Source organism: Hypanus sabinus, chromosome 21 (assembly GCF_030144855.1).
Source record: "Hypanus sabinus isolate sHypSab1 chromosome 21, sHypSab1.hap1, whole genome shotgun sequence".
Classification (NCBI taxonomy): Eukaryota; Metazoa; Chordata; class Chondrichthyes; order Myliobatiformes; family Dasyatidae; genus Hypanus; species Hypanus sabinus.
In genome coordinates, this window is record NC_082726.1 from 37796965 (window position 1) to 37815726 (window position 18762).

An 18762-nucleotide genomic window follows, 5' to 3' on the forward strand; every position below is an offset into this window, starting at 1 on the left:
ATGTCAGCTTGCTGCTGTCTGCCTTCAACGTGTCCAGTCCAATTCCTCCAACCAGCAGCACAATAGGCTCCTGCAGCCTCTGCTGGTTCCTCGACACCCATGGTCCCTTGTTGCCATTGATTTCATCAGGGGTTTACCACCTTCTGATGGGGGCCATGGTGATCATGACAGTAGTGGTCTGGTTCTCCCAGGCTGCCCACTTCCTTCGTCTTCCCAGAGTTCTGTCAGCCACTGAGATGACTGAACTGTACCGGGTTCTCCAACACGTAGTTCGCCATCATGTTACTCTAGGACATTACATCAGACTGGGGCCTACAATTCATCTCCCACTTCTGGCGAACCTTCAATTCCCTCCTGCACACCTCAGTGAGTTTGCCCTCTGCCTATCATCTGCACACCAACAAACAGTCAGAAAGAACCTATCAACAAGTGGAGAAGTTTCTGCATTGCTTCACCGCCTCCGACCCTTCCACATGGAAGAAGTATCTGCTTTGGGCCGAACAATCCCACCATCTACACTCCTCCTCTCCCATAGGTATGTTACCCTTTGAAATGCTTCATAGCCAAGAACCCCTGTTGTTCCCCAGCTTCCAGGTTCTAAGAGTAATTTCTTCTATGCTCTAGACTTAACTTTTTAACAGTAATTTTAAATAGATTTCTAACATTGACTCCTCAATCATATTCCTAAATTATTTTTAAGTGAGATTTGATGACAATTTAAAAGTTCTTGTGAACCATCTATTGCATGCCCTTCAAGTATCCAGTTACTTATCTCAATGAAAAATGTTCTGTCAAACATGTTTATCATTTGGCATGTTTATCTTCTTTGATTTACTGTATCTGCATTAGCTTGAAGTGACAATCGTGGTTCATCTGTATCTGACAAAATAACTGGTTTACTGTATAACAGCTCAGTTCCTCACTTTGAATTAAACTTTTATTTGGCCATATATTAATTACTATGAAGTTTGAAATATGTTATAGATTGCTGCCTCACTTTTTTATTTAGGAAAAGGAAAATGGCTGTGCTTTAAAATGAGATGGACTTCCCAGTGGCCTTTTGATTGGATATATAATCTACTTATGTAAATATCTTTACTCAATGTACCGTGACTACAGAAACTAATTAGTGAAATACAAGTATACTAATTCAGGTATTGATTTCAGTAAAGAATGCTTTACTTATTAAAAGTTGGGGAAGCCTTTGTTAAAGCTATCTAGTTAAACCCGTTTTCTTAGCTTTGTATCTAAGGAAAAAAATCATCCAATCATGAGCAAATTAAGTTTACTTTGAAAATGTTATATAAATACTACAAGGATATACTTAGAATGATTAGTTTGTTTAAATTGCTTAAAATAGTCAATTGTTTCCAAAGGTTTTGATTTGTAATTTATTTGATCATTGCTGAAGAAGGGCACAAATTTGCTATTTAATAGGTTTTTGTGGTGTTACACATCATCCAAAAATAAAACACTGCGGGTGGCAATAATCTGTAACAACAATCAAAATGCAGGAGAAGCTCATTGTTCAGATGTGAAGAGAGAAATAGTTCATCTTCAGAGCAAACACAAGGAAATCTGAAGATGCCGGAAATTCAAACAACGCACACAAAATGCTGGTGGAACACAGCAGGCCAGGCAGCATCTATAGGGAGAAGCACTGTCGACATCAACTGCCTATAGATTTTGCCTAGCCTACTGTGTTCCACCAGCATTTTGTGTGTGTTGTTAGTTAATCTTCATGTCAAATCCACAGATGCATAATAATGTGTTCAGTGCATAATATGATAAAACTTGGAAAGGGTGTAGACATGGTTTACAAAATTGATACCAACAATGAGTAACCTTCTGTCTGAATCAGAATCAGGTTTATTATCATCTGCATGTGATGTGGAATTTGTTAACTTAGTGACAGCAGATCAATGCAATACATACTAAAACTCAGTATTGTGCAACAACAGATCCTTCTGGAATCTTCTGTAGTTCTTCAAATTGTGCCAAGCTATAAGACTGAAATTTGGAAGGAGAGCAGAGCAGTGATGTAAATTGTGGCTGTATCAGTTCTCTAAAAAGAGCTCTTTGAAATTGCAGAGAGAGCCTGTACAATCCCACCCATGTCGCAGTGTTGTAGGGTCATGGGCAACCCCGGTGATGCTCCCAGTACTAGTGACAATCCTGTAACCACCAGTAATTGCACGTTAGTGTTATTCAATGACAAACCTATACCCACTAGTATTGTAAATCTATGAAATGCCAATAACACCTGTGTACAGCAGTAAAATCCCATATTATATAGTCACATTCCTTCGCATCAGCTTGTCTTCAAGGATGTGGTTTGACAGAGGCTGGACCCTGAGAACCCAAACTTAACATTGGCTCAAACTTTAGGGATACGGGCTTGACATCAACTGGACCCCCATGGACAGGCATATTCAGCTGTCATCAGTTTCTGCCATCAGCTGAGCCAAGGACTTTGGCTCAATATTCATTAGGTTCCACATAGCTGGACCAACTTTGGCTGAAACCAGAATACCTCAGCCCAAATGGCTCAGCAGTCAATCAGGGGAATTTCAGTTATCTTGGTTCTTCAGTCACCGCCTCCATAATGTTGCTTCTGGTTGTCTTTAACCAGAGTTTCAGTGTAAACCATGTGAGGAATCAACATTCCCTCTTTGAAGGAATTGTTCCTTTCATGAGAATTCCTGGGCTCACCTCCATGTTCTCTGATGGTTTAATGGGAAAGATAGCATTCTGCATCAAATGGTTTCCTATTTTCCTTATAGAAATGGGAAATCCTTTAACACACAGGACTGTTTCCACCCTAGGAGAAATAGATATTAGAAACCTCACACAATATTACTCTCCACTTACCTCAGTGGAATGCAGTCAACCAAATGTAAGATTGTGATTGGATTCAATCTCACTAATTTTCAAAGGATTGGTTGGATTAGTCATCCCAGCCATTTTTTTAATACAGTCCACTTTACATGATAATAGTCTTCCTCGATTTAAAGCAGACACTTGAAAATTTAATACACATAGTAATTGAAATTGCCTACTTTCCTCAAGATTGTTCTGCTATCTAATTCCACACTGGATGGCCTAACTGTAAAGTAATTTCCCTTTTCATAGATGGAAGTAGAGTAAGAAAGGGAGGCAGAGTTTCCATCAGCAATCCTAGAAAGTTGGGTTTCCTTGTATATTGCAGGCCTTGACATTCAATATACTTCTATTTTCCAAGGTTTCTGTTTACGTAGACTTAAAGTGCTTGTTTTTGATAGGAAGTATTATAGAAGTGGCCATGGCCAGAAGAATATCCTGCAGCTGCTAGTGCCAATACAAATATGGGTTAAAGGTGAGTCCCAAACCTTGTGTCAGAATCTGAAAATGTCTGAGGCCTAAGGGAATTGACCATGTTGCCAAGAACACTGGATATATCTCTGAAGTCTGAATGGGGAAGAATGATGGAGAGTTTCAGTCTCTGATTCAGGACTAATTCTTGATTGGGGAACCTGATGGATGGAACAGGATGCAAAGTTGAAATTCGGCCTGAATCACTGCTCATTGTCCTTCAGATGCCAGATATCCTAAGGCACTTAGAATATAGCTCACTAGAGTAAAATCAAAATATTCAATTGGTCAACATGTCCCATTACTAATAAATATTAAAAGGTGAGAGAGCTGGAGATCAGTTGGGTGACATTTTTAAATTTCTATAACCACATCAATTTTTAGTCACCTACACTCCAGAATCAATGTCACCCAAACTTTAGAGGTTGAGGTACAGTATGCAGACAATGTCTCCACTTGTCCATGCTCAAAATCCAGGCTTTGTTGACCAAAGCATGCAAGAGGATAGACTTATACTCATGTACAAGGTCCTTTACCTGTATCTCTCTGCCCACTGACAACAGAGGTTCACAATGAGATGCTAGATAATGTGGACTGCATCCCTTATCTCAAGAACCATCTCTCAGTAAAGTCACATATCAATAATGAAATTCACTGTACCTTTAATGCACCAGATCTACCTTAGACAATTGAGGAAAATGGTATCTTGTGGTTTAATAGATAACACCTCTGCTCTCTTTTATGCCTCTGATTTCTGGACTATATACAGCAGGAATCTCAATACACTGGAAAAATTCATTGGACTGATAAGCAAACAATGTTAGCATCTCTCCAAGACCATTGACCCCAGGACATTTCTAATCTGGAGTGGCCATGTCGTTTGCAAGGCTGACACCAGACTCCCAAAATAGATACTCTAATCTGAGCTCTATCATGGGAAGAGGTTATGAAGCAACAGAGGGAAAAATTAAATGTATGCTCAAAACCTCCTTGAAATACAACATTCCTCAGGGGGATTGGGAGCATAGAAACCATGTACAAGTGGTGGAACAAACACAACACCTCACAACTTACCCACCTGTCTGCACCATCAACTGTCTGTTGCCCAATCTGCGGAAGACTTTGGAGTTCCAACCACTTCTGAATTTATTAAATTGTAGTAGATCAAATAATCCTTTATTCCAAAATGAATGCAGAAGAAAGAGGTATTTTCTTTGTCCTAGCAAGGCACTTTTTCTCAACCTAAGAAGAATAATTCTTATTCCATCAAAGTGGTTTCATAATTATTGTCCACAATGGATATTTGAGGAAAACTGCCAGTAATGCTAACCTTTGAGTTAATCTGCTTTTCCCCTCAGTGAGCACATTGAGAAATCTATTTTTACCCAATGTGCCCATTTCATTTATTAGTGCCAAGTTCAACTTTTGCAGTGGTAGACTGTGTGAAATCATTTTTCATCATTTTTGAAGTTATGAATTCAAAGCATCTTGTTTGAAGTGCACACAATGCAATCATACAATGTTTTACAAGTATTCATTAACATCCAGAAATGTATCAATATATTGATTGCAGAATTACAAGTATAAGCATGATCAAAATGAATTAATTTACAACTAATAATTAATAGAAAGTAGAAAAATTACATTTTAATACAGTAGACAAAGGGTAATTTTCATGAAAGAAAAAAACATGCATTTATATTTGCTTTCTTTCCTCAAATCGGTCTAGCCTAAAGTCCTTCACTTGAACATTGCATTTTCAGTACAGGGAAAAGTGATATCCAATTTGTGAACAATAATATACATTTTTTTCATGTCTGACAAATAGAAATTCTAGTCAAATTGTCATTGAACAACAATCAATCTTTATGTTACTTGTAAAGAATTAATTTGAATGAAGAATAAATTGTGGGACTTTGTTCAATGAATGTCAATATTTCAACTTACCCATTTAAACATTGGTTGCCCTAAATTAACAGACACTGATGGAGATCAATTTCCTGAACACTTGTAAAAATAAAATACAAACTACAACCATTAACCTTGAATAGAATATCTGGCAATCAAATGTATACTTTGCATAATTGCAGTTTAACTCACAATGTTGATCAGTGAAACATTGGAAATAATTGTTTATTTGTGCTTTACGTTTAATAGCCTGAAAGTCTTTTATGCAATGAAATCTGCTAAATTTAACTGAAAACTTGGATCTGCCTCTTTAAAACATATCAGTAATATAATTGAAATATTGTCTTTTCATGTTACATTTTCAACGTGTTTCTACACAGACTTCAGTCATTAAGACAAATGCTTTACTTATCCTGGATACTTTCATTTAGATTCAGGATCCTTGCATTCTTCTGAGATTTCCTCTCTTCCGCTAGTTTTTGACACAGGAGACTTGCTTCTATGAATCAGAAGAACTTCTGCACTTCCTATGTGATCTAAGTAATGGATAAACATTCCTTATAATTATATAACTGAGAGATATAATTATATAATTTATGCATGTCAAACATTTTCATAGTTTGCAACATTTTACTCCACACATGTCAAGCAAGATCACCACTGATATAATTGGGTGGCACTTCTGCTTTTTTGTCTAATGTTCATTTCCCAAGTTCAGCAGTAGAATCACTCAGTGGCACCATCATAAATAATTTGCAAAATGCACAAATTTTGTCAATAATTAGTAATTGATAAATTTATGTTTGTTATAATAAAAGCATGCTGTTGAATTAATTCAATGGGTTAAACAGCATCTGCAGGGAAAAATGAACAGTGGATGTTTCAGTTTAAGACTGTTCATCCGGTCTGAGAGAATAGAGGGGAGATAGCATAAAGGGGTGAGGGCCCCTTTATGATGACTATCTCCCCTCCAACAGCTTGTTTCTTGCTCCAGATTCCAATATCTGCAGTCTCTTTTGCCTCCTTATATTTGTTATACATTTCGTGACTATTTTATCAGATACAGGAAGTATTTAATAGAGAGTCCACTGAGTGTTTGTGGCTTTTGTAATATTGGATGTGTATGGAGAATTGTCCTTCCCGGCTAATCCCTCAGAAGGACAGCTTGTTTCCATTCCAGATTTGTGAGTTCTGAGATGGCTAAGTAGGCCAACATAGGAGCTCCAGATTCTTCCACAGATGGGGCAGGAGGTGGCCATTGGGCAGGTAGGCCGCTTGTGAAATTGTGCTCCTTCTGTTGCTTACTGATGTCTTCCGTGTTTTCCCGATTCAAGGCCCCAATATCATCCCAAATGCTTTTTCTCTACTCTGAGTAATCATTGTCAAGAGATTCCTGGGAATTGTTGGGTATGTTGCTCTTTTTTAAAGAAGGTTTAAGCATAACTTTGAATATTTTTCTCCAGCCGCTTGGTAACCTCTTCCGATGCTGGGAATAGTCTGACAATTTTGGGATTCTGGTGAGAGGATACTGAATACATGGGCTGTCAAATGACCCAGTTGATCACTGTTTGGGGTGTTGGTTTGGGAGAAGTCAAGACTCAAGATTCAATGTCATTTCCAGTACACAAGTGAAAAGAAGAAAAAAAAATTGTTATCCAAAAAAACACAATAAGATAAAGAATATATTAAAAACACAATAAATATAAATACATGATAGCTTAAATATATAGATTGATTATATGCCCATAAAGTGACATTAGGCATAAGGAGTATCGGTATATAAGGTGACTGACAGGAAATGATAGAGCAGTGGTGATGGGGGTGTGAAAAGGTGAATTAGTGCATAGAAGTGTTGATCAGCCCTACTGCTTTGGGAAAGTAACTATTTTTGAGTCTGGTGGCCCTTTTGTGGATACTACATAGCCTCCTCCCTGTTGGGAAAAGTCCATGGGTAGGTAGGTGGGCAGGATCCTTCATGAAGTTACTAGCCCTTTTCCAGCACCTGTCTGTATATATGTCCATGATGGTGGGTGGGCTGGTGCTGGTGATACATTGGGCAGGTTAGACCACCCACTGTCGATGAGATGATGAAAATACATTCTGTAAGAAATGCTACTTCATGAAAGATTACACTGCACGTCAGATACCAGGACTGATCCCTCCCGATGGAGAAAACATATGGATCTGGACAAGCAAAAAGCCAATAAATTCAGAAAATGACAGGAAAAAAATTAATAGGACAGACAACATTTGTGGAAAGGAAACATTTAATATTCAGGCCCAGGACTTTTCATCAGAAGTAAATTCTTTCTCCACAGATGTTGGCTGATCTGCTGTATGTTTCCAGTTTGTCTATTTTTATACATTGAGGAGCTCTGGTGACTAAACCAGACCAGACAGGAAAATCTGTGAATTGGATTATATTTAATTGGATTGTTGATTCGTCAGGGCACCCACTTATTTGGGACAACTTGTACAGAACAGAAACAAATAGAGAGAATAGCTGGCATTCCCTTTGTTTCTTTGGAATGCTATGTCTCTTAGTTGGTACCGAGACTATTGATGAACGGTTCCTAACTAGTGTCAATCATGTGCAGTAATTAGACACAACATTTTCCTTCAAGCAAACTTTTTTTTTAAATAGCCTGAATTTCATGAGCTTCTGTTCAAAAAGCAGTGGTTTTCTCACTGATAGTTGGCAAGAAAGAAACTGCAAGATAATTCAGAACCGTTTTGTTCACTGTGGTTTCAAGCATTTAGGCTTGGAGATGCCAGAAATGACTGGGAGTGAAAATGGAACAATTTCACTACTTAAACAAGTTAGGAATTATGAAGAATTTGAAAGTATCAGTAATCCTCTTGAATGTTACAATGCAAATGACGACTTGGAGGATGCAGTTGTCGAAAGCATAGTCTGAAGGCCGTCCATTTTCAGCACTAGGTGTCTGCACTGATTTTTGTTTATTTACAATCAATCAAAAGAATGTACAATGTACACTGGAAGATTTCCTCTGTCACTAAGTATTAGGAGCACTGCCTTATAGTACTGCAGTAGTATAGGTACTGTTCGAATTTGTTCTGTATTTCATTTAAATGCATAATCTGTTACTTAGTTAAATGGTAGTTTGTCTTTTTATACTCCTTTTAAAATATTTCCTTGTAAATATTCCTTTTTAAATACTTTGGCTAATTCGGACCACGACTTAATTGGACCAAAATGTATTGGTCCTAATGTGTTCAAGTTAACTGGAAACCTCTGTATTTGTATCTCCTGAGACACAAGAGAAGAGAACTGCACTATATAATAATGTTTTTAAAAGGAGATACTAGAGAACATATTAAGCATATTCCAACCTACCTGAAAAGAAATAATTGGATAGTACTGGTTCTTTACCTAACCAGGTGTAGAGAATATCCTCTTACTCTCTCTCAATAGAGCTATGGTTCTTAACTTGTGACTAGTTTTGCAGAGTTTAATTACTTATTCATCAGAGATCAGATTATTTGTAATTCAGGAGTGATTTGGATTCAGTCCAGTCTGAAGGAATGGCTCAAGGCAGAGTTAATTCTAAGGAAGTGCCTACGGACATGGAAATTACAGGGTTCACCAAATCCATCTTTAAATTGAAATGATTAGCAGAAGGAAGTAATTGTGGAGAACTGTGAGACAAAAGGAAAGACAGGAAAGCACCATCAAGCTATAAATTTTATCAAAGGCAGTGTGAGATACTGTTAAATATCCTGCAATGGCGGGGGAGGTGGGGCGGGGAAGAGCAAGATTTAAAAACTAAATGTTTGGAGGGAGAGTTCTGTGAGTGGAAATTCAGAAAACTGAAGAGATTGGACAATTATTAGCACAGTGTGACAAAATGAGTGGTAATAAATGGAATCTCAGACAGGGACATCATGGACAAACATAAGAGTACAATACTTTCCCAGGTTCCACCCCTGTGAATGGTTTGCAACACAAACACTCTATAAGTCAGAAATTCAGCTGCAAACTGAATTCCCATGCAACAGAAGATGCCAGCAGCCCCATAATAGCCAGTAAGTCCAACCTGCAGGAACCCCAATACTTGTTTGTATGTAGGGCTGTAGACAAGTCAGGCATTCTTAAGCCTGTAAGGACCTGTATACAGGACCTGTAGAAAAAAGCACTATCTAATGTGCAAAATATTTGCAACAAGATAGATGAATTAATGGCACAAATAGAATTCAATAATTATGAAGTAATAAACATTGTGGCTGTGGAAGGATGGGAATTAGATATTCCAGACTAGTGACTTTTTGAAAGTATAGGCAAAATGGAAAATGAAGTAATATTACAGAATGTTATAACACAAGTGAGAGGAAGAGCCTTAGCTTAGAAACTCAAGAAGAGGAATAAGTTGGATAGAACAAGGCACAAACCACATTGATGGATGTTGTACATACAATGAACTCCAAAGAGTGGTCATATTGCAGGCACAGAAAAAAAAACAGGAAATCTGAGGAGCATGTAATAAAGGTCATGCAATAATTGTAAACTTCATATAGTCTGAGTAAATGAAGATGAAGAGTATAGACAGTGAATTCATGGAGAGCACATGAGATGGTTTTCCAGATCAGGAAAATGAGAAAGAAATATATTATTTCAGATTTATTATTGTGTTATGAATAGGGGGTAGTGGAGACTCTGGTAGTTAAAGAGCATTAAAAGAACAGGGATTACAATATATGCATTGGAAATAATTTAGTTCTATTGGAAATTGGTCCGATTTAGTCTAATCTGAATACATTGAAATATAAAGACAGGGGATGTAAGTTAACTATGATGGTTTACAAAACTACACAGAAGGATATAATAATAAACAAGCATCAAGCAATACTTGACGAATTAGTACCTTGTTTCAAGATTAACTGATACTTTAAGGTAAAATATTCCAGACTGTGGTGGAATGAAGACTGTTTAATGGTCAGAAATAACATGGGAATGAATAGGCAATTTTTGGAATGGGAGAGTGCGTGTAAGGGGATGTGTTAATGTTCTGTGCTATTAAAGCTGGAAGTAGGCAGCTTGAATGCTTGTTTGGTGCGGGCTTTCAGAATCATTGCTTCCATTCTGTTCTTTCACAGTCACTCTGTTTGTTCACCAACCCTTTCCCTCGCCCTGCAGCAAATTTGATATTAACTTTCCTAGTTCTGATTAACACTTTGGCATCAGCTTCTTTTTGAGATAATAACCAAATAATCAAAGCGCAAAGGATGACTTAGAATTAGCAATGAAGTGTAAAATTTGATAATAATTTTGTCCAGCATTTGTTGCAGGAGAAATCAATCCTCTTGAATTCAGGTCACATTTATTTTCTTTCCATCATGGTTTAATCCCTGGGGAGTGGATCAAGAGAGTTTTAAGGAAATATGATGGAATTCTCAGATTACACTGACAACAGAGTGGGCTGACAGTATTATTTTGCCTGGACTAGACATCGCAGCAGTTTTTTAAATTTCAAAATTCCAGCATTTGCAGTGTTTTGTTTTTTGTTCATTTATTATTTATTGTAATGCTTGCACTTTACGCAGTCCTGTGTAGGTCAGTAATCTAGTGTAGCTTTCTCTGTGTTGTTTTTTTACGTAGTTCAGTCTAGTTCTTGTACTGTGTCATGTAACACCATGGTCCTGAAAAACTCTGTCTCATTTTTACTATGTACTGTACCACCAGCTATGGTCAAAATGACAATAGAAGTGACTTGACTTGACTTGATATCTTACAGCATGGCAAACGCCAAATAAACTGAAATAAAACTATCACTCTTTATTTTCCTCTTCTCACACTCTTATGTTACCTTGTCTTTTTTCTCCCTTATCCAGTTCAGCCTGGAAAATAAATCTGCCTATTTTACTATGGTTGATTACATCCTTTCTGTTGTTCAGAACCTCTCTGACGGTGATTTGAATATTGTACGTGGGTAAGTACAAAGGAGAGCTACATGCTCCTTCAGCTTGCCAATAAATGCTCTCAAAACTAAGTCTTTATAATGGAATCAAATAGTAATCAGTTTTACCATACACAAAAAGTATAAGTTCAAAAAAATGCCAAGTATTAAAACTTCCATTTAAATGCAGAGCACATGATAACCTGCAGTACAGTACCACACAATATAAGGACACCGACAGTACTGTGCACACAAAAGGAGATTCAGTTTCTTTAAATTTGCAAAATTGTCAAACCCTTGTGTTAAGTTAAAGAAGCTGATACTCACCAGGTTGGTCTTCAATATTTTCAGGCTTCTTTTTCAGATAATACCTGAATAAGCAAAACACGAAGGATGCTATAGAAGCCACAATAATGTGCGTATTTTGATGACATTTTTGCCAGCACTTGTTACAAAAGGATAAGTAATTTATAACAATCAATGTTTAATAGAAACCAGCAAACTAATACTTAAACTGCAAAATATTAAACCTTTTATTGTCCATCCCTAATTGTCTTTAAACCGAGTGGCTTGCTTCATTATGATCTAAGACCATTAGACCACAAGACATGGGAGCAGAATTCAGCCATTCAGTCCATAGAGTCTGCTCCGCCATTTTATCATGGCTGATCTTGGATCCCATTCAACTGCACACACCTGCCCTCTCACCATATCCCTTGATGCCCCGACCAATCAGAAATCTATCAACTTCCGCTTTGAATATACCCACAGACTTGGTCTCCACCGCAATATATGGCAGAGCATTCCACAGATCCACTACTCTTTTGCTAAAAATAATTCCTCCTTACTTCCATTCTAAAAGATTGCCCTTCAGTTTTGAGGCTGTGCTCCCTAACTCTAGATACCCCCAGCCAGAGGAAACATCCTCTCCACATCCACCTTATCTAGTCCTTTCAACATTCAGTAGGTTTCATTGAGATCCCCCCGCATTCTTCTAAATTCCAGTGAGTATGGGCCTAAAGGTGCAAAATGCTCCTCATATGTTAACCCTTTCATTCCTGCAATCATCCCCGTGAATCTCCTCCCAAGCATCTCCAATGACAATACATCCTTTCTGAGATAAGGGGCCCAAAACTGTTGACAATACTCCATGTGGCCTGACAAGTGTCTTAGAAAGCTTCAGCATTATCTCCTTGCTTTTATATTCTATTCCCCTTGAAATGAATACCAACATTGCTTTTGCCTTCTTTACCACAAACGCAACCTTTGAATTAATCATCTGCGAGACTTTCACAAGGAGTCCTAAGTCCCTTTGCACCACTGATATTTGAATTTTCTCCCCATTTAGATAAAAGTATGCACTATTGTTCCTTTTACCAAAATGCATTATCATATATTTCCCAACTCTATATTCCATCTGCCACTTTTTTACTCATTCTTCTAATTTGTCTAAGTCTTACTGCAATTGCATTGCTTCCTCAGCAAAACTTACCCCTCCACCTATCTTTGTATCAGCCGCAAACTTTGCCACAAAACCATCAATTCCATTATCTAAATCATTGACAAACAATGTGAAAAGTTGTGGTCCCTATACTGACCCTTGAGGAACACCACTAGTTACTGGCAACCAACCAGAAAAGATCTCCTTTATTTCCACTCACTGCCACCCGCCTGTCAGCCATTCCTCTATCCATGCCAGTATCTTTCCTGTAACGCCACAGGATTTTATTTTGTTAAGCAGCCTTGTGTGAAGCACTTTATCAAATGCCTTCTGAAGATCCAAGTAAATGACATACATTGCCTCTCCATTGTCCACCCAGCTTGCTACTTCCTCGAAGAATTCTAATAGATTTTTCAGGCAAGATTTTCCTTCACAGAAACCATGCTGATATTGACAAATTTTATTATTATTCTCCAAACCTTGTCCTTAATAATGGACTCCAGCACTTTCCCAACCATTGAGTTTAGGCTAACTGTCTAGCAATTCTATATGAGTTGATTTCAACTATCCTTCTCACTTAGAAATAAGTATCATTTTTATGGGACTGAGAAACTCATTAAGTAGGCAGTTTTATATTCCACACAATCAATACTAGCTGTTCTTTTCCTTCAGTTGCATTTGTCTCATTCATAATCAATGCTAATCACTTTGATAACTCTGAAATGGTTCCAGATTCTCTGAGTAAGGAATTTCACTTATAATTTCAATCCATTAGTAACTCACAGGTGTTTAACTGCTTAAAACATGAGGGTAAATGGAAAATATTTTCTAAAAATTATTTAAAAGCATCAGAGAAAATAAACAGAAATGACTAGAAATTCATTGCCAGTTGATAGCGCTAATCATGCTGTATGGTATCAAAATCCATTGTACGATGCCTCTGAAATTCATTCTCTTGACTATATAGTGATTTTATCACTACAGACAGTAATGAATTTCTAGGTAAAGTGGCTGATAATAGACAAGATTGTTTTCTGCAATGAAATGTCCTCATTACTAAAGAGAACAATTTTAACATGCTTCAGTTAGAGTAATTCAGGCCACCATTTTAAATCCAAAGTGTCACAAAAAATATAGTTCTCTAATATGTGTGATTGAACAGTTTTTAAATCAGTTTATACATAGAGTTCTTAGAGTAATGCAATCATCTATCATTCATACCTCTTATGTCTTTTTGTAGTAGAGGTTGACCTTCTGGAGAGCGAGGCTGAAGGACTGTGGTCTATTTCCGGTTTCAGTTGCAGTTCTGTACTTTCAGCACCTTGCTGGTATTCAGGGTAGCTACTTCCTAGAACTGACTGAACCATTCCCAGTACAAAATCTTTCTCTGTAAAAAAATACTGCTCAAAGAATCTTTGGCTTTATGCAGAAGCACACATCATGAAAATAATTGCTCTCTCATACACAGTATTACGGCTCCAAAATCATGCTGCGGTAAAGCTAACTCAGATCAGTGGGAAGAGAAATGAAGACAGGAACATAATGTGAGACACGCAGAATGCTGGGAGGAACTCAGCAGGCCAGGCAGCATCTGCGGAAAAGGTTACAGTTGATATTTCGGGCTGAGACCCTTCATCAGGACTGGATAAAAAGATGAGGAGTCAGAGCAAGAAAGTGGTGGGGGTGGGGTGGGTGGAAGAACTGCAAGGAGATATGTGAAACTGGGAGGGGGAAGGGGTGAAGAAAAGAGCTTTGAAGTTGATTGCTGAAAGAGATAAAGGGCTGGAGAAGGGAGGACAGAAGGCCATGGAGAAAGGAAAAGGGGGAGGAGCATCAGGGGGAGGTAGGGAGGTGAAGGGCAGGTAAGGAGATAAGGTGAGAAAGGGAAATGAGAATGGGGAATGGTGGGGGGGGGGAGCATTACCAGAGGTTTGAGAAATCAAAGTTCATGCTATCAGGTTCCAGTATCTGCAGATTTTCTCTTGTTTGTCAGAATGTGAGATCCAGTTCTACAGTTTATGTACTTCTGTCATTTTAGTGAACCCTTTAAAATTCCAATGTTTGGGGCATAGGTAGATATTCCATTTTCTCCTTTGTATGTTTGGCAAGCTCCTGAACTTCCCTATGAGCTTTTTGATAGACTCTTTCAAGCCTTACACCAGTGGAGAGTGGTCATAGGCTCCTGAAATTAATAGGCTTAATACGGCCCAGGTAATCAATCCTGAATTATTTAATTTCATGTTTACTATCTGTTGTGGCATAATTTTCATCCAACTCCAGTTTTGGCAAATAATTGAACAATAAAACTGAACTGAATATCAGTACAGTTTTAAAGAGATCCCATTCTGGTTGGCTGCCGGTTACCAGCGGTGTTCCACAGGGGTCCGTGTTGGAGCCGTTTCTTTTTACGCTGTATATCAACGATTTGGATTACGGAATAGATGGCTTTGTGGCTAAGTTTGCTGATGATACAAAGATAGGTGGAGGAGCCGATAGTGCTGAGGAAACAGAGAGTCTGCAGAGAGACTTGGATAGATTGGGGGAATGGGCAAAAGAAGTGGCAAATGAATTACAATATTGGAAAGTGTATGGTCATGCACTTTGGTAGAATAAATAAACGGGCAGACCATTAGTTAAATGGGGAGAGAATTCAAAGTTCTGAGATGCAACGGGACTTGGGAGTCCTCATGCAGGATACCCTTAAGGTTAACCTCCAGGATGAGTCAGTGGTGAAGAAGGTGAATGCAATGTTGGCATTCATTTCTAGAGGAATAGAGTATAGGATCAGGGATGTGATGTTGAGGCTCTATAAGGCACTGGTAAGAACTCACTTGGAATACTGTGTGCAGTTTTGGGCTCCTTATTTAAGAAAGAATGTGCTGACATTGGAGAGGGTTCAGAGAAGATTCACTAGAATGATTCCGGGAATGAGAGGGTTAACATAAGAGGAACGTTTGACTGCTCTTGGACTGTACTCCTTGGAGTTTAGAAGAATGAGGGGGGACCTCATAGAAACATTTCGAATGTTGAAAGGCATGGACAGAGTGGATGTGGAAAAGTTGTTTCCCATGGTGGAGGAGTCTAGTACGAGAGCAAATGACTCGAGGATTGCAGGGCGCCCATTCAGAACGGAGATGCGAAAATTTTTTTTTAGCCAGAGGGTGGTGAATCTGTGGAATATGTTGCCACGGGTGGCAGAGGAGGCCAGGTCTTTGGGTGTATTTAAGGCAGGGCATCTGAGTAGTCAGGGCATCAAAGGTTATGGTGAAAAGGTGGGGGGAATGGGACTAAAGGGGAGATTGGATCAGCTCATGATGAAATGGCAGAGCCGACTCGATGGGCCGAATGGCTGACTTCTGCTCCTTTGTCTTATGGTCTTGTGGAATAGTTGGGACAGAAAATGACCAAAATGTTTCCAGTAGTTTATTAATGTACTTAATGGAAAGGAATCTAATGCCTCGACCTGATACGGCAGAGTTGTTACTCTAGTGTTATGTCCTACCAGAGAAACTGGCCCTTCAGCCCATATGGCCCATGTTGAATATGTTGCTCAGCAAGCTGGTCTCATCTGCCCGAAATTGGTCCATAACATTCTAAACAGCTCCTCTCCGTGTACTTATCTAGATGGCTTTTAAATGTTGATAATATTCCCACCTCAATCACTATTTCTAGCAGCTTATTTCAAATACGTACCTCCCTTTGCGTAAAGAAGCTGCCCTGATATCTCTTTTAAATCTCTTACCTCTGGTCTTAAACCTATGCCTTCTCGTTTTTAACACATCTCCCTGGGGAAAATTCTATTTGTTTTCTTCCTCTCTATGCCGATCAAGATCCAACATACTTCTATCAGGTCACTCCTTAATTTTTTATGTGCCAGAGAGTTATGTTCTAATCTACACCACCTCTCCTTGTAGTTCAAGCTTCCAAGACCAGGCAACATCCTCCTAAATCTTTTCTGCACTCTTTCTAGTTTAATAACATCTTTCCTATAAAAAGGTGATCAAAACTATGCACAATACTCGTACCTCACTAGCATTGCAACTGCAACATAACTTCCCAACTCCTGTAGTCATTGCCATGACTGATAAAGGCTAGTATACCAAATGCCTTCTTTATCACCTTATCTACTTGTGATACCACTGTGTAAGTCCTAGACTGAATTGATCATCCAAAGTGCAACACTGCACACTTATCTGGATTGAAATCCATTTACTGATCCTCAGCCCACCTACCTAGATGATCAAGATCTGCCTGCAATTTTTATAATGTGCTACACTATCTGCAAATAGCACCTATTTTGTGTCATCCGTTAACTTACTAACCATGCCTTGTGCACTCACATCCCAATTATTTTAATAAATTACAAACAAAAGAAGTCTCAGCACCAACTCCTGTGGTACACCACTGGACATCGGCCTCCAATCTGAGGAGAAAACAACCTGACCATCACCCTGCTGGTGGAACACAGCAGGCCAGGCAGCATCTATAGGGAGAAGTACTGACGAGTCCTGACGAAGGGTCTTGGCCCGAAACGTCCTCAGTGCTTCTCCTTATAGATGCTGCCTGGCCTGCTGCGTTCCACCAGCATTTTATGTGTGCTGTTTGAATTTCCAGCATCTGCAGATTTCCTCGTGTTTGCTCTGACTATCCCCACTGAGCCAATTATGATTCCATCCCACTATCTCTTAGGACCATAAGACGTAGGAACAGAATTAGGCCATTCAGCCCACTGAGTCCTCTCCATCATTTCATCATGGCTGATACTGGATCCCATTCAAACCCATATACCTGTCCACCTGCCCTCTCACAATTTTACTTGATGCCCTGGCCAATCAGGAATCTATCAGCTTCCACTCTGAGTACACCCACAGACTTGGTCACCACAGTCTGTGGCAAAGCATTCCACAGATTCACCACTCTTTGGCTAAAAAGGTTCTTCATTACTTCTGTTCTAAAACCTTGTCAATGACTTCGCTAAATCCCGTATGGACAACAGCCACTGTGCTACCCTTATCTATCCTCTTGGTTACTTCTTTAAAGAACTCCGAGGTTTGACAAACATGACCTCCTAAGCACAAAACAGTACAGACTGTGCTGAATCAGACCTCGTCTCTCCAAATGCTGAAAGGTCTGCTCACTCAAAATCCCCTCAAAAGTCTTATCCTCCGCAGATGTTAGAATCATTGGCCTGTAGTTTCCTGGCTTGCTTTGTTACATTTTTTAAAACAATGGTGCCACATAGCACTCATCAGTCCCCTGGAACCTCACTGAACTCAAATGAACTTTAAAGCCTCTTTACATGAGATTGGCAGGCTACAGTATTACTCCCTTAAAATGAGATTGACATAATATTATTCCCTTGTTAGTACTGCCCCCATTATAAAAGCAAGTTATATAAAAAAATGTCCTAAACAGTCAATAAGTAGCATCAATGATACAACAGGAGTAAAACTGTACTAACTTTTAAAGATGTTAAGGAAGTGAGCAACGTAATGAAAACAGAATAAGTTAATTAAAACTATGTTACAGTAGCGCACATACTTGAGTGTGGTGTTGGAGTAAATGATTCACAAAGGCCAAAGTTTTCCTCACCTCTTTGCCCCGCACAAAGCAACCATTGCTGGATGGCGGAGAATGAGTCCGTTTGTAGAAGCTGGCAAAGTAATTCCAGCACCTGAGCAGGGAAACAAATATCAGGGTCAGGGTGACATGATATTATCATGATAGATAAGAATGATAGTGGGAATCGATCCTTGGCAACATCCACAAACACAAGTGAACTCACAGCCTCATATATTGTGTCTTATAATTGGCCAAAAATGCTTAAGAAGTAGGGGAAAGGTTGGAAAATCTTTTTAAAAATATTTTTTAACCTTTTTTTTCTACAAACAACAAAAAAAAACAGCACATCCACAAAAACCATGACCTTAACAAAATCAAATTAAATATTAAGCAGCAAAAGGGAGAATAATATAAAGGCAAAAGTTTCACTCAGGCAAGGAAAAGATGTTTTAAATTAAAATCTTACCCACTACTTCAGTAGCGAATTAAACCAGTTGGATTCCAATTAAACTGATTTTTAGGTTCAAACTGGCTTCCAACTATAAAAAGCTGGGGTTTGGGAGAAACAGTTCTACTAAATGGGAC

At 38.6% G+C, this 18762-nt stretch overlaps 1 protein-coding gene across 3 annotated transcripts in view; it reads right to left on the reverse strand.

Moving 5' to 3' along the window:
• Positions 1–4978: 4978 nt before the first annotated feature.
• The window catches only part of LOC132378972 (protein TBATA-like), a 43538-nt gene continuing 29754 nt past the window's right edge, over positions 4979–18762 (reverse strand). For all 3 annotated transcript variants that reach the window (XM_059946371.1, XM_059946369.1, XM_059946370.1), the window contains 4 exons: positions 18208–18289; positions 13837–14002; positions 11502–11545; positions 4979–5795 (listed from right to left, as the gene is read on the reverse strand). In XM_059946371.1, coding sequence (XP_059802354.1) covers positions 5683–5795; positions 11502–11545; positions 13837–14002; positions 18208–18289 — 405 coding nt within the window. In that variant the 3' untranslated portion in view covers positions 4979–5682. The remainder of the gene's footprint in view (positions 5796–11501; positions 11546–13836; positions 14003–18207; positions 18290–18762) is intronic.